General features: G+C 38.7%; 2 protein-coding genes across 2 annotated transcripts; both read left to right on the top strand.

Annotated features, from left to right (window-relative positions):
* The first annotated feature begins 5,476 nt into the window (after positions 1-5,476).
* On the top strand, positions 5,477-8,449 carry LOC143881116 (transcription factor LAF1-like). The gene is made up of 3 exons (XM_077384114.1): positions 5,477-5,723; positions 6,704-6,833; positions 7,695-8,449. Exons 1-3 carry the CDS (start codon positions 5,579-5,581, stop codon positions 8,314-8,316), a joined length of 897 nt encoding a protein of 298 aa, XP_077240229.1. The 5' UTR covers positions 5,477-5,578; the 3' UTR covers positions 8,317-8,449.
* Positions 8,450-11,429: 2,980 nt separating this feature from the next.
* LOC143880648 (transmembrane emp24 domain-containing protein p24beta3-like) lies at positions 11,430-14,742 on the top strand. Its single transcript, XM_077383625.1, has 4 exons — positions 11,430-11,636; positions 12,425-12,611; positions 13,473-13,580; positions 14,621-14,742. The coding sequence occupies exons 1-4, from the start codon at positions 11,430-11,432 to the stop codon at positions 14,740-14,742; spliced, it is 624 nt and encodes a 207-aa protein (XP_077239740.1).
* Positions 14,743-16,095: the final 1,353 nt, after the last annotated feature.

The raw sequence follows: 16,095 nt of genomic DNA, 5'->3' as shown, positions 1-16,095 counted from the left end.
TGCTTTCATTTTTCTACGCGGGTAGAATCCAAAACTTATTAATCTTTGGTTCCCGCCAATTTTTAAATTATAGAAAGAAAGCATGTTTTAGGGACCACAAGAATTAGTTTTTTGCCTTTCCAATTATGAGGAAAATTATATGTTTGGCCCGTTTTACTTGGGACAGCCCCATATAGTGTAAAAGAGTAGCCATAAACATGGTTTAAGAATGCGTTTCGGTCCTCATCGAAACTGAAATTTCCAAATTAGAGTTTTTGCATGCTGTTTAGAAATTTCAAAATTTCGACGGAAATAAACGACCGTTTCGGATATTACTGATTTCGGTTTCGGTCGAAATTTAAAACCATGGTAGTAATAATTACACAAGAGGGGGCTGTCCCAAGTTAAAGAAAGGGGGCGAATATATCACCTCCGTCATAGTGGGCCCCTCATGGATGGATATTACCCACACTAATACAGGACTGCTCAAACAATCCCCACCGTCCAATCAATGAACACAGCGTCAAGGATGGATTCTGAAAATGATGCGGAAATATGCTTTGCTGCGAGGAGAGCAAAGCCAAGCTTCTTCGGCTCGGCTAAGTTCGGCTGAGTACCGTTATCAACTATTTGACTCCAACGGGAAGTTCATCAGATAATTTCACAGCCCCTAGTTTAGTATTGACACTCCCCTTTATAGTTTTGCCATTCCATGGTACAATTTCTAAACAGCTATCAACATCAAATGGCAATCCAATAAGTTCAAAATAAAAATTAAGAGTGGCCGTATCAAAAAATTGATTATCCTCCCTCTGCCAGCGATTTCACTACCTGTTCGGATTGCAAGAACAACATTTTCTAGGAAATTTTTTTTCTTTCCTCAAACAGGAAGTGATATATGTGCCCCTTTTTTACTTGGATCAGCCCCCTTTAGTGTATTTATGACTTCTATTTCACATTAGAGGGGGATGTCCCAAGTAAAAAATGGGGCAAATATATCATTTCCCTTTCATTTACAGTAGAAATAGAGAAACTGGTGGGCCCAACTCTGAAGAGGCTATCTTCTAGAAAGTCCAGATGGTCCTACGTCCTAACCATGCTGTCAATAGCTTGCGAATGAACAATTATGCTCTGTTTGGTTACTTATTTTAGAGAAAAATATGGGGGAATGATCTTCTCCTAATCTGCCAAAGGTTGTGTGGTCGCCATTTTAGCAATTTTGGGGTCACAATTCTTAAGCAACCAAACAACCTTCCCTACATCCTCTCCTAATCTACCTGTTGACTGAACTTCTTTTGATCTCCCGTTAACTTCTTCTTCTCCTAATCTCCCACCCATCCACAAGCAACGAAACAGAGCTTTAAGAAAGATTGATCAACGGTCAACATTCAACTGCTACGAATGGAATGTAAGGTTAGGATCATCAAATTGAGGGAATGACAGCTCTATGTCTGGGCCCATCCCAGAATGATTCAGATCATACGGTGGGCCCGATATCATACAAAATCTCTTTAAAATGGAGAAAGAATTATTATTATTTTTTTCAAAATATTCCTTTTTGATTTGTTGTCCGCTGGTTAGGAAGCATAAAATATACGAACACTTGTGCAAGTTGCCGTAGAAATTAAACAACACAACACGTGGTGTGCACACCAAAGAAGAGTTCGACCCAATGCTTTATTTATGTCCTTCCTTATTCGACATTAGAAGTATATTGATTGTTCCCAATAACTGAATACTTTTTTCTGTAAAAACATTATTCGTGTGAATCCAAAGCGTTTGGTAGTGTTTGGATTCGGGTATGGGCCCACATTATTTGGATGATCCAAAGCTTTCATTTGATGGGTCCTGACATAGATAGGGTGTGCCCAAAAAATCAGCTCCATCGGATCATCCTAACCCTTCAATCTATGGACAAACCTTCAGCTTAGGGGGCAAACCTTAAACAAAACGAAACTAGAGGGGATGTCTTTGTCACTTTTTAAACTATAGGGGTTGAAGTGGATGTGTCAGAAACTAGAGGGGGTGTAAATGTAATTATCCCTAAATTTTAATGAGTAGAAATAGACGAAAATCTTAAAAATGTAGGTGGTTAACAAATATAAATAGAGAATCCCACTTGTGTAAGATATTTAATATCGATCAAGAAATTTGTATATATAAAGTATCCATAAAGAAATTTGTATACATAAAGAACTTTTAACCAGATTTTATCTTAGTCATCAAGTCAATTGGGATGGCTGTTCTCTCCTGTAATAGTGAGCCGCGAAATAGCTTTCTACGAAATCGCCTAGCAAATCCCTAATATATTATACAGTAGTCTAGTTGAACAGTAGGTTTTTTAGTCTCAACCATTCACGGAAAAGTCGATGATTTGGGGCGCCACACTTAGTCACAACTAGGTGCAACTCGGGTTGGGTTGGATCAGGTTGACGCCAACCCTAGCCCAACCCGAGATAGCATTCCCTCAACCCTAAACCAACCTACCTCTAAATCTCTCAACCCTAACCCAACCCATCTAACCAAAATTGGCCGGGTTGGGTTCGGGTAAACCTAAGGCCAAACAGTAAAATTCAAGAAATAAATATAACCTACAAAAAATTCAAGATAAAATTAGAGGACGGAGGTCGGGTTGAGGCCAGGTCGGGTTGCCGAGGCGTCAACCCTAACTCAACACGAAATTAAATCGGGTAAATGCCAACCCAACCCAACCCGAGTAAATGCCAACCCAACCCAAGGTTGAACCTGTCCGGTTCGGGTTGAGCCCAACCCAAGTTGCACCCCAAGTCGCAACGGAGCTCATGGATTTAATAGCTATAGACAATTTACTTTAGAAAGATATTTAATAGATGAAAATAATTTTACATTTTACTGCATTTAAATTCTATTAAAGGAGAACTTGCTTTTCTAAGGTTTTAAATATGCTTGGGTGCACCCAAGTTTTTTTATTATACTATAATGAATACAATAGGTTTTTAATGTAGGGATTTGAGAGGCAATTTCGCTGTGAAAGCCATTTCACAGCTTACTTTTTAGCAGATGCTGTCCTCGAAATGGCTTTCCTCGAAATTACCTTGCAAAGTATTATAGTTTAAGGGAAATGATATTTCTTAAACAGCTTCTTCTATTTAATACACACGGGGACAGAAATTGAGGGGAAAAAAATACAGAGATTAGTTAGGTGCAAATTATTTGTTTATCCGACATTGGCAAATCGGAGATAGGGTTGACATACTATAATTTCTATCAATTTGTTTATATTTTATAATTTGATTTTTCTAAGCACGCGGTTGTGACTGTTCGTGGTCCCGTCTTTGATGGGTATTAGCTTTAATAAAAATGATCCTAACCGTCCAATACATTTGAATTAATATCCCCTCTTGCATTGTTCCTTTGTAGACAGATGACTGTTTCTGCCGTGACACGTGTACGGTGGAGATTATGGTAATTAAAGACTTATTTTAATATTACGAGGACTTCTGAAATAATGATTGAGGAAGGGCGATGATAAATTCGCACCCCTTGTAGGATGATTCTCACCCCTTTGAATGTGAATTGTGGCGGACTTTAACGCTTTTTTTCGTGTAAAAGGGGGCGAGTCATCCTACAGTGGGTGCGGATTTATCATCTCCCTTGATGAATGATGATGGGAATTTGTTTGGTGGAAAGAGAGCAAAGCCTGACTTTTGTGAATAAGCTTGGCTCGGCTCATATCAGCTTAAGCACTGCTTGTTTTGGATGTTGATAACTAATTTTGAGTCCAAAACTGGTAATAAGACTCATAATTAAACGTAAATTTGTGCCCAATAACCAGTTTTTGAAACAAAAAATCTGTCAAAATCCAAACAAAATTAGAAAATTACAAATCATTGAGAATGCATGTAGTCTATAGAGTGTTGTGTTGAAGTAGTTGTAGGAGAAAATGAAGCATTACAAGTCACATTTTACATCGTCAGCATACTTGCTTCAGCGACCCAACTAATATCATTGACTAATCGAAGCTGATATGTGTCCTCTGAGGTAATTTGGGACATGAAATGCCCTAATTGATGTTACATTCGGGTTTCTTTTTTCAACACATCTCATTCTCCTTCTGTCGGAGTGGCCGGAATGGAATCGCTTGGAGCAGCTCCCCTCTAAAAGGCCTTTTTCATAGAAAAATGTTAATGAAATTTCTATATCAACACGTCAATGTTTTGATATCACGCTCTACCGGCTTGTCTTTTAGCATTTAAAAGGCTATCAACAGGTTATTATTGTTCCCAAAAAAGCTCTCACAAGCCCACTAGATACTAAAAGACAAGAAAGGAGAGCGTGGATATCAAAACATTGAAGTGCTGATATCATTTCCCTTTTTTCTATGGAACATTTTTTACACACAGTACCTATATAACTTTGGTACGGCGGTCATTTTGCACACACATTTTTAAAAGGTGAGGCACATCATTTTACACTTCATGTTTTGATATGGTAGGGCCCACCAGTCTACACCCATGAGTGGGCCACCATCACCAACAAAATCCATGGAGAGGGTGAGGCCGACCATTTTACACTATGTTTTGATAGGGTGGCTCCCACCAACTCCACTCAAAACAAGAATCAGTGGGAACCACTACTCTTCCTCATGTTTCGATGAGGTGGGTCCCATGATCTCCACGCATGACTGTGCATATGATGGGGTCAACTATTTTACACCTCATGTTTTATTTTGATGGAGTGGGACCAATTCCTTTACACCATGCATAACACAGGCCGAGAATGCCCGGACCCATTGTTTTAAGCCCATGCATATAAGCCCATAGCACAGGCCAAGAATGCTAGTAGTATTTATGTGTTTTCATATGATGTGTGCCGTGGGCGTGCGGATTATAATATTTTTTTCCAAAAGTACGGTGGGGCCCACTTCAAAAGATGATCCAAAATGTTTATTTAATGGCCCACCACGTAAATATGATGTACCCCATAAATCATCTCATAGGATGATCCTAACCCTCTGGATCATATGATGTGTGCGTGATGTACGCCATAAATCATCAAATGAACGGTTTGGATCTTCTTAAGAAGCCTGCCCCACTGTACTTTTCGCACAGAAAATCTTTAGTATAAAAAGGAAAAATGATCTCAGCACAACCATGTTTTGATAATTATTATTGTTAGGGTTCCCAAAAGGCTCTCTCACAAAATGATCTCAGCCCAACCATGTTGTGCTGATATCATATCCCGTAGAATCGGCGTCATGAGGTGTAAATATCAGAAGACAGGGCAAGACAAAAGACTATTTCCGCTCACGATCGGCTCGGCTTGCCTTAACTTTAAAACCTACCATATTTCGTCATTTATTAATTATTTTTAATTGTCGATTATACTCCTAATTTTTTTATAATATACAATATTTTTTGGTAATTAAACAACCAAACCGAAGACTAAGTAGTAAGTAGGCTCTTTAAATCCCAAACCCTTTTTCTCTCTTTTTCACAAGCGCTGTTCCTCCAAACGACTTAATCTACACACGCTCCTCCCTCAAACCTCCAACGGTTTGATCGGGATAAGAACGTTAAAGGCATTGAACGGAAGTGTCAGATTCCGTTAACGGAATATAATGGGAATGGGGTGTGAGCACTGTGAGCCACAGCCGAAGGCAAAATTTAGAAAGGGATTGTGGTCACCGGACGAAGACCAGAAGCTGAAGAATTATGTCCTCAACTACGGCCACGGTTGCTGGAGCTCCGTTCCGTCCAAGGCCGGTGAGTGTGTGTTTTTTTTTCTTTTTTCCGTTCCCGGTTTGCGCATTGCGCACCCCAGGACTTCTTAGTTGCAGACTTTGCTAACATGTGCCCCGCGCACATTAGAGCGTTTCTTAATCCGTCTAAGAACTAATCGTGGGGCCCACCAATGAGATGGGACATAGATGATCAAACGATCCTAGCTGTCTAATCAGTGGCCTTCAAATTGATGGTTGAAATCAAGATATGCAACAGTTTAATTCAAATATCTGGTCGGTACTTGGTGGGTCCCACAGATTTTTTTTTGCTTTTACACGTGTACGGTGGAGATTGGAACTTACTCTTATCATTTTTCCATCCGATTCCTTCCACAACCTGATTCCTTTTTCCATCTCAATGGAAAACCGACTCCCACTGGAGATGACCAAAATGCCCTTAAACAATACATGGATCCTCACAAGTGGAGGGTATTATGGTCATTTGGGAATCTTGTTCAATTAAATTTTTTTTTATGGCTTTGAAGAGGTTTTTCAGGTGCACATTTAGTTGGGGGGCTTTCGAGAATTTTCACCCTCTTTTGTTTGTCTTTTCCTAACATGGAGTGGAAATCAAGGTTTAAAATTTCAATTTCGGTACCGGTTTCGGACTTCCGAAATTCCGAAATTTTCGTCAAAATTTGGTACTCCCATTCGAAATTCCGGACCGAAATTCTGAAATTTCGGCCGAAATTTTGTAACTCTTTTTTTTTTAAATAAAAAATGCATTTTCTCGAAATTTCGGACCGAACGAAATTTGGTAAATGGCGAAATTTCCCAAATACTGGTTTCGGTCCCCACCGAAATTTCAGATTTCGGTCGAAATTTAAAACCATGGTGGAAATACAGTCACTTAGACAAACAAAAGGGCGTGGAAATATCGTTTCCCATTCAACAGATCGGATGACATTCATTTATTTGTGAAATGACTGCTAAAATACCCCTGTTATGTTCTTGCATTATCAGGTCTGCAAAGGAACGGGAAGAGCTGCAGATTGAGATGGATAAATTACTTGAGGCCTGGTTTGAAGCGTGGGGTGTTTACAGTGCAAGAGGAGGACACAATTATGAGTCTTCACCGATTGTTGGGCAACAAGTAGGAAGCTTTGCTTGTATTTCTATTCTACCCCTCAAATTTACTATTTTCACTCCTCAGAAGTATACATTATGACTAAATTACCCTTGTTCAAACTGTGCTAATCACTTTATCTCATAGGACCCATTCCATTGGTGCAAGCAATGAGACCCATATCAATACATGGGATCACCATTCATTTAATGGGTCCCATTGGCCCCAGCACTGGTACAGATCCTAACCGTTAATTTAGTGTGGTGTATAGTGTATGTCCATAGCCCAAAAATCACTTTAGGGGCCGTTTGGATACCTGGATTTTAGAATCTAGGGTTTTAGTTTGAAAACAGTGTAAAAGAGGGTTCATGAACAAGCTGATGTATGCTGTCCTGACAGCGTCCTGACAACATTTCTTGGATTTTAAGTGAGAAATTCAGGTTTCAAAAATCTCTCCTGCATGCTGGGATTTTTAAAACCTGGAAATATAGGACGATCTGGAAATATGGGAGGATCTGCTACTCTGTTGCTGACGAAAAGAAGGGCAAGAAGTAAAAAATGAGTCAAAAATGACAACTGGCCCGCTTCTTCTCTGAGAGAGAGAAGTCAAAAACGACGGCTGGTCCTCTTCTTCTCTTGTCTCTTAGCTACAATTTTGAAGAAACCCTGAATTCTAAAATCCGCATTATCCAAACGGCCCCTTAAATTCGATAATCACAATTGTCGGATCGAAGGGCTTCGAGGATCACACAATCGATTGGGTGCTTGAGATCATCCAGTCTGCCTGAAGTTTGGCCTGTGGCCCATTCACAGTAGGACCCAGCAGATTAACTGTCTGGATTAGTCACTCAAATGACTAACAAAAGGTAATTATGATTGATCTTTCAGGTGGTCTCAAATAGCAATTCATCTGCCTGGAAGAACAGACAATGAGATTAAGAACCACTGGAATTCCTATCTAAAGAAGAAAATTACAACGGTGAAGGAAGGATTTGAACCCAATAAGGAAGTTACCCCATTTCCCAATTCATCTCCAAAAATCCTAAAAACCACACCCCCTCCCAAACAACCCAACTCCCAAATTTCAAATTCAGAGTCATTTGAGACGTTGGATGCATCCATGATCACAGATCAATCCGTACCTCACATTCCTAACCCTCACTCCCTCAAAGAAAACCACATAAATCCCCTCCCCAAGGTTTTGTTCTCCGAATGGCTATCCATCGACGGCCGGAACATCGTGGATTCGGTTGATCGGACGATTTTGTTAGGAGATTCCAGCAATCGGACGGTTTTGTTAGGAGATTCGAGCACTTCAAACAACTCGGGGGCATTCGAGTATGGAAATTTACAGGGTGACGGATCATCCGTCGCAGAATTCGATGCTTACGGGGAGTTTCATTCGCAATTCGAGTATGAGAATCAGCTTCTTGGAGATGGGTTTTTCGATCTTTCGTCTCAAGATGAGATTTGCAGTAATTTTTCCATGATACATGATGTAATTTATTGAAGAATGGGGTTAAAGCTTCTGCTTTGGAAGATTGAATGGATGTGGATATGTAATTTAAGGTGTATCTGTGAGAAGCACACAGAATCCAAGCCAACTTAATTTGTGTAAGATCCTTTACTTGTAAATAAAGAGAAGAGAGTCTTCCCATCTATCTATACTATATGTAAAGAGAAGTCTCTCTCCTCCATTTTAGAGGGCAAATAAAAAAGAAATACCTAAGTTTTTTATTTACATTAGGTATACCATCATCCATCTTCAAAACTAATAAAAAAGTGTACGTCGGTCGCGTGCTTTTGCTAGTAATAGAAATACTAGGACAATTCAACGGGATGGTAAAGAATTGTGTAGACATTGCTATCTATTTAATAAGGGCAATCTTTATATTGTTGCTCTTCCTCTTTTTCTTTTTCTTTTTATCTTTGTGATGCTTGCAATATCTAACCCACATTGTTGGCAAAAGAAATGAACATGTGCCAAGTTTACAGTAGAGATAGGAGAGGATGTTGAGCCACTTCAAGATATACAATCATTGGCGATGGACAAAAACCATTGGGAGATGGAAAATCGTCCGTCACTAAACATGAGTGTCAATGAAGGCTTAAAGAGAAGATTGGCTTCACAGTCATCCGTCGCCTTCTATTTTATAAATAGTGACATCGTTGATATGTACTAATATATAGTGACGGTTGCTTCCGTTTGGTCAATATTGTGACGGTTAAAAACCGCTGCTAAATATAATTATTGGTTTTTAAAGAGAAATGATATATTTACCCACTTTTCTTCCCTGGGCCATCTCCTTTAATCTAGAAAGAGTAGTCATAAATATACTAGGGGGCAGCCAAAAGAAGAAAAGGGAGAGAATATATCATGTCAAAAAAAATTGCACTAATCAAATGTGACATTACATAGAATTGTTCAATTACAACAAGTTACATCACAATTGTTATCCATTGTTCTATTAGAACAAGTTAACTCAAAGTTGTTCTCCATTGTTCTATTAAAACAAGTTATATCACAGTTATTCTCCATTGTTCTATTACAATAAATTATATCACAGTTTTTAGTTTTTTTCCGAAATGAGATGATAATGTGCGGTCGTGAAATCGATGGATTTGTCGCCCATAAAGGAACATAAACCGTCACGGTCGTCAAGATAAGTAAAAATTAGGGACATATATAGAGATAAATGTCGATTTTTTTACATTTAGTGACGACAAATTACAAGCGCCACAAAAAAAATAAGAAGAAAAAATATTAAACTTTTATTTCATATGAATTTATGAAGTTGTCGCTAAAGATTTAAAAACTAGAGATGGTTATATGTGGACCGTCACCAAAAGACGGGTCTACCGAAATGAGATGACAAGATGCGGCGGGGAGGGGCAGGGCAATCGATTGCCTCTGGTGACAGTAAAAATGGTTCGCCTTAAAGAATTTTTTAAAAAAAAATAAGGTTTAGAAATTTGAAAAGTGAGGAAGAACTCTTTTCAAATCTTGATATAAAAGGCATAAAAAATCTTTAAAATTATTTTTGTAAATTTTGTTCAACAACTTAGGATCTTTCGATCACAATTAATTGGACTAAAGGCAGTAAAGTGGACTAAAGGTAGTGTAGATAGTTAGATCAATGGAGTTGCCTTAAAGATTCCTTCTTCTTTTTTTTGGCAAGAATTTTATTGAAAAGGAAGAGAGCCAGCAAGTGAGGTGGTCGGGGCAATATACAAGAGAGCAAAAACGGAAGGCAAAACAACCACAACTACAAACACAATAATTAAGGACGGAAGCTCGTCTAGAACGACAAAACTCAACCTATCAACACCTCACAAACTAAACGGTTCGCTTCCCCATTGGCCAATCTCCAAACATGCTCAAAGCGAACCGGGAATCCCTCTACCTTGTCTCGAAAATCTCATCTATTAGAGGGGCAAATCTACAAGGGTGGGGACGACTCCCATCCATCTATCTAATAACATTAAGGGAATCCCCCTCCACAATTAGACTGGATTGAACTGAACTGTAATCTAGTCTGATGTCTTGTAATAAGTCCCTAACTTCTATGTCATTAGAATCCTTAAATCCAATTGGACCTGAGACTCGTGTCTCAATAGGCTCTCATCTCTGCTTGGTCCAGAGACAAAGCTCCATCCATCAAAGTTCAATTTTAGCCAACCATGATATGGGGGGAGAGAGTCCATCTAGGGGTACAAGTCTCCACCATCTCAGAACTCGAGCAAATCTCCTTTCGACATCGATTAAGGACAGAGTTAGAGAGGGAAAAGCTCTAGCCCAAGAAATAAGAAGGGAGATGACTTTTGAGAAGGAGAATTAGGGACCTCTCGCAATTCTCGCCTTCCATAGAATTCAAATGACGAGGGGGATGAGTTTTGAGAAGGAGAACTGAGGACCTTTCGTATTGGCCCAAATGGCAAGACCCTTTGGAACTTATCTTCGGTCGCCTCAAAGATTCTAAAAACATGCTTTCTTCATCACATTTTTGTTCAACGGCTAAGATCATCCGATCACGATCGGACCAAAGGCAATGAGATGGACTAGTGGTCGCAGATCAACGAAGTTAATCACCTCGGAATGCCATGTCTACAGTGTGGCTGAGGACCGTTTACAAAATAAATAAAATAAGGCTTTTAATACTGGCACTAATGGGTTTTAATAATCGCACAAACTCAGCTTTTATTTTCTGTTTTAATAGGCTCTTCAGAGCTTTTGGGGAACCATAATAATAACCTTTTACCGAGTTAGTGAAAATGTCAAAACATGGTTTTGGTGATATCATTTCTCTATTGGAATTTGTAATAACCTTTGACAGCTGTTTAAATAATAAAAGACAAGTTAAGTTAGTGCACTTATCAAAACATGGGCCATATTTCCTTATTTATCTTCCAAACGAAATTCAGTTTTACTAGCAGCTCTCAACTAGAAAAGTTCACACATGGGACATATTTCCTTGATTTCTACGCCTTCCCACATTAATAAATTTATAAATAAAATACCCAATGACAGAAAAATATTTTTATATATGCTTTTCTGTTTTCATTTCCCAAGAAAGCTCTGATATTTTAGATTTAGTAATCTCTAACATCATAATCAGGTCACTAATGGCTACCGGAAAACTGAAATATGTGGTTGTGTTATGGTTAGTGTCTAGTGTTCTGCACCGAGGTCGAGGGCTCTCCTTGACAGTAGAAGATGTTGAATGTGTGTATGAGGAGGTAAGGTATGATGGAGATATGATCTCCGGCAACTTTGTCGTGGTCGAACGGTTCCTATTCTGGAAGTGGTCGAATCCCGGCATTGTTTTTTCTGTGAGTTCATTTTTCTTTTTTTCCCTCCCTCTTTTTGTATCTTAAATTTGAGAAAAAATATATATTTTGGTATTGTTAATTGAGATTTTATATGTCCTCGGCATGGAAGCAGGATTCGTTCCTCTAGGCGGGGAATCACGATTTCCCGGAACGCGAATCCGATTCGGGATTCGATTCGAATTCTCGAAAATTGGGAATCAAGGTTCGGATTCGTCGGAACCTGGATTCCCAATTTTGGGAACCCCAACTCCCAGGCTATTCCCTGCGAATCCCAACTCCCCAGCAATTCCCGGCGATTCCCCGGCGAATCTCCTGCGAATCTCCGTCGACTCTCTAGCAAACCCACGATTCCCACTTTCGAATCTCGAATCGAATCCCGCCCTGGCAACCTTGGTCCTGGGGGCGTGAAGTTCAGTATTTTTTTAAAATAAAGTGGGGCCCACACTCATAGGATGATCAAAACCGTTCATTTGTTTGATCACAATGTAAATAGATCTCCGTATGATATGATGATCCTAACCCTCCAAACTATAGTTTCTACAACATGCAGTCCCTCTAGAGATTGGTGGGTTAGGATCATCCTATGGATATGATTAGGGGGTACAACCTATTTACACTATGGGCCCAACAAATGATGAGCGGTTTGGATCATCCTATGAAGTGGGCCTACTGATCTTTTTTGAAAAAAATCTGAAGTTCACGCGGGCACAACATATAAAATCTCTTGCTAATTAGTTATTTTAGTTTTGTTAAGGTAAGCATAGGAAATTAAAATGTTTAAATTTCAGGTATACGATCATCTAGGGACCACATTGCAAACGATCAAAGGATCTTCCGGAGAAAAATTTGAAATTTTTGCTCCGAGGAGGGGAATGTACAAATTTTGCTTCCATAATCGAAATTCGGCATCAGAAATCATTTCATTTTACATTCACGTTGGCCATATTCCAAAAGAGGAAGAGCTGGCCAAAGATGGTACGTGCTTTATCATCATTTTCTTTTCTAGTTGATTAGATAAGAGGGAAATGATACTTGCACTTCCTTAGTTTTATAGGGGAGTGATAAATCGACTCCCATGTATCTTAAATCGACTCCCCATGTGTCTTTCTCTCTCCTCTTTCTCTCTCTAACCCAGAGGAGAGAGAAAGACACATGGGCAGTCAATTTATCACTGCCCGTTTGATATGATGTGCGAGTGTGAAGTCTAGGATTTTTCAGAAAGTAAAGTGGGGCCCATTTCATAGGATAACCCTTCATAGGATAACCCAAATCGTTCATTTGAAGGGCCACAATATAAATAGGTTGTACCCCACAAATCATCTCCATAGGATGATCCTAACCTTCTGATCTGCTGATGACTACACATTATAGAATCCTCTATAGATCAAACGGTTAGGATCATCCATATAGATATGATTTAAGGGGTACGACTTGTTTATGTTGTGGTCGGCTGATTAAATGTACGGTTTAGATCATCCAAAGAAATGGCCCCCACTATACTTTCTATAAAAACACTGGACTTTACATGCACACATCATATAAAATCAATATTAGTCTCTTTTCTTCCTCTTCATTCAAGTAGATCCCAAAACTCTAGTTAATAGCTCCCAAAGCGGCGTTAATTTCCCATTTGCCAATAAAATAAAATTTAAATAATATTATTTGCAAATAATACATACTTTGGTAGCATCTAAAGATGCTCTAAGTGGGTTAGACTCGGGCAAAAGCCGGCCCATTTGCACCATCTAAGTATACATGGCAAACCCTTAAATTTTCGTTATTACAATACCTGTTTTTAATTTTATTTTAAATTTAATTCACAGTTCTATGTAACAGAACATCTGGATCCTCTAACTGTGAGAATTGCCATGCTTAAGGAAGCTCTGGAGTCTGTTGCTGCCGAGCAACGTTACCTTAGAGTACGGGACGCTCGACACCGAAAAAGTAAGCTACACCCCCATCTAATCTAGTGACACATAATTACATATATGGTTCTTTAAACCAAGAAATTGAGCTTTTTCTTTTAGGCTCTCCCTTGTTTTAACTTCATTTTTACAACATAAAACAAATTTTCCCTCAGTTTTATGTTGAAAGAAACGGAGCCTAAATATTGGTTTGGGAAACAATGTCTCTCCTCCCTTGTTTTGACAATGATACTTCTCTAAGGCTCTGTTCACTTGCTTTCCCGGGAAAGCAAATCCCTGGAAAACAGTCTCTTTTTTTCTTGACAAGACAAAATTCTGATGTTCACTTGCTTTCCTGAGAGAGTAACAAGCCTAGGTGGAAAATGTCAAATAATGACATGGAAATTGCCAAAAATGATGTGGAAATGTCTCTTTTCTCACAAGTGTGGGAAACCAAATCCCACTATTTTGGTCGGATTTGCTTTCCCGGGAAAACTAGTGAAAAAAGGTGGGCAAGCAATTTCTCAGGAAAAGGTTTCCTGCACAGTTCCTGCACACGTGAACAAGCGCGGGAAACCTTTTCCTACACAGTTTCCCTGGATTTCTTTTCCTAATGCCACATCAGATTCCAGAGAAATCTTTTCTTTTCCTTTCCCGGAAAAGCAAGTGAACAGAGCCTAAGGGTATGTTTGGATTGCAGGAATTTTATCGAAAAGTTTGGGAAGGAAAATATTTCTAAAATTTCTAGCTTTTTATACTTATGAAACAAGATTAACTCGAACCAACCCTAATCAATTTTTACTTAGAGCGACCTTCAAATTATGATAATATTCTTCTAAATTAACCATAATAATATCATTTCCCGCAGGCGTAGAGGGAAACAAATTTCCCAAGAAAATATTTTCCTTCGGAAATGCTTGTCTTGCAATTCAAACAAGGCTAAGTGGTATAATATCTAATTAGAAAAGTACCAAACCAAAAAAAAAAAAAAAAACAGAGAGATGAGTGCCATCATCAAAATCAATAGATTTCTAGTGCTATAATTTTATTTATAAGATCATTTTTGTGTTAAATTTTCAGCAAACAAGAGCACCCAAAGAAGAGTCAATGCTTACACGCTTGCAGAATATTTTGCATTGGCTTTCATGAGCGGCATTCAAATCTATTTCATACGACGGATGTTCAGAAGAAGCTATGCCTAATTACATTTTGGCTGTTTGTATTTTCTCAAATATATTAGAATCTGATAACATGATTTTGGGAATTTCTGTTTTTTTATTTTTGTTTTAATGCTTGTTTATATATTTTATAATTTGAATTGTTACATGCAAGATTGCATGATTCTTGCCTTTCCTCCCAATAAAAAAAGTAGGGAGCACAAAACAAATTAAAAAAAGAAAAAGAAAATATTTCTTCATTGCAGTTATTTCATGAAGCTGCTATAACATAATAGTTCGGGAAGAGGAAGGTGGCCCGTAGGAGAATTGCAGCGATGAGCATAGCTATAGCGATACGTGTCCACTTCAATGCAATTACCTGTTTAAGTGAAAATTTTGATTATTAGATAAGGGCAGTGATAAATCGACTCCCCATCTGTCTTTCTCTCTCCTCTTCTCTCTCTCTCTAATCCAAAGGAGACAGAAAGACACGTGGGAATCGATTTAAGATATATGGGGGTCGATTTATCTAGGGGTGGACATGGTTCCGGTTCCATATTCATATGGCTCGGTTCCAGTTCTGATATTCTGGAACCGATGGAAATTCGGTTCGGTTATGGGTTTGGGATCCCGGAACCGAGAACCGAACCGAGAACCGACCCTCACCTTAAAACCCAATGCCTCATCGCTTTGCCTTTAAAATTTTAATTCACCCCCCAAATTTGTGCATGTTTGTAGGTCATATATTATTTTTGCATTGCTCAAATTTGTGCAAATTTGTGCCTGATTATTCTAAATTCGTGCATGTTAGTGTTTGTAGCTCATATACAAACAGGATCGAACTGATTATAAATACGATTAGGTAAAATATCTACATTTGGTGATGGTTGGGTAAACCCAGAACCGAACCGATTATATATGGTTCTGGTTCGGTTCTGTTCTGGTTCCAATTTCAGGGAACCGATTATATATGGTTCGGTTTTGGGTATACTCCAAAACCGAACCGAACCGAACCATGTCCACCCCTAGATTTATCACTCCCCTTAGATAATTGGTGTTGGAAGTATAAATAATAAATAACACCGACTCTAACAGCTTAAGCTTTTGGAGTAATTGGTTATTTCACATGGTATTAGAGCAATTGTCGTGCCACATGGTATTAGAGCGATTGTCGCACGACAGATCCAGGTTCAAAACCCAACAACTCCTTGCTATTAAAAGTTCCTGAATTTACACGGGTTTTGATAATAAAATCTCAATACAAGTGTAAAAATCTCAAAGTATGTGGGTGGGTGCCTCGTTAGCAAAACCATATTTTATAAGGATGTGATATATTCACCCCTTTTTCTTCCTAGGGCCACCCCTATTGTGCATTTAATTATGAATACCCTTTTTAAT

Source organism: Tasmannia lanceolata, unplaced genomic scaffold (assembly GCF_043159265.1).
Source record: "Tasmannia lanceolata isolate RefF3 unplaced genomic scaffold, GAP_Taslan_0.1 ptg000007l, whole genome shotgun sequence".
NCBI lineage: Eukaryota > Viridiplantae > Streptophyta > Magnoliopsida > Canellales > Winteraceae > Tasmannia > Tasmannia lanceolata.
This window is presented reverse-complemented; position numbering and strand designations above follow the sequence as displayed.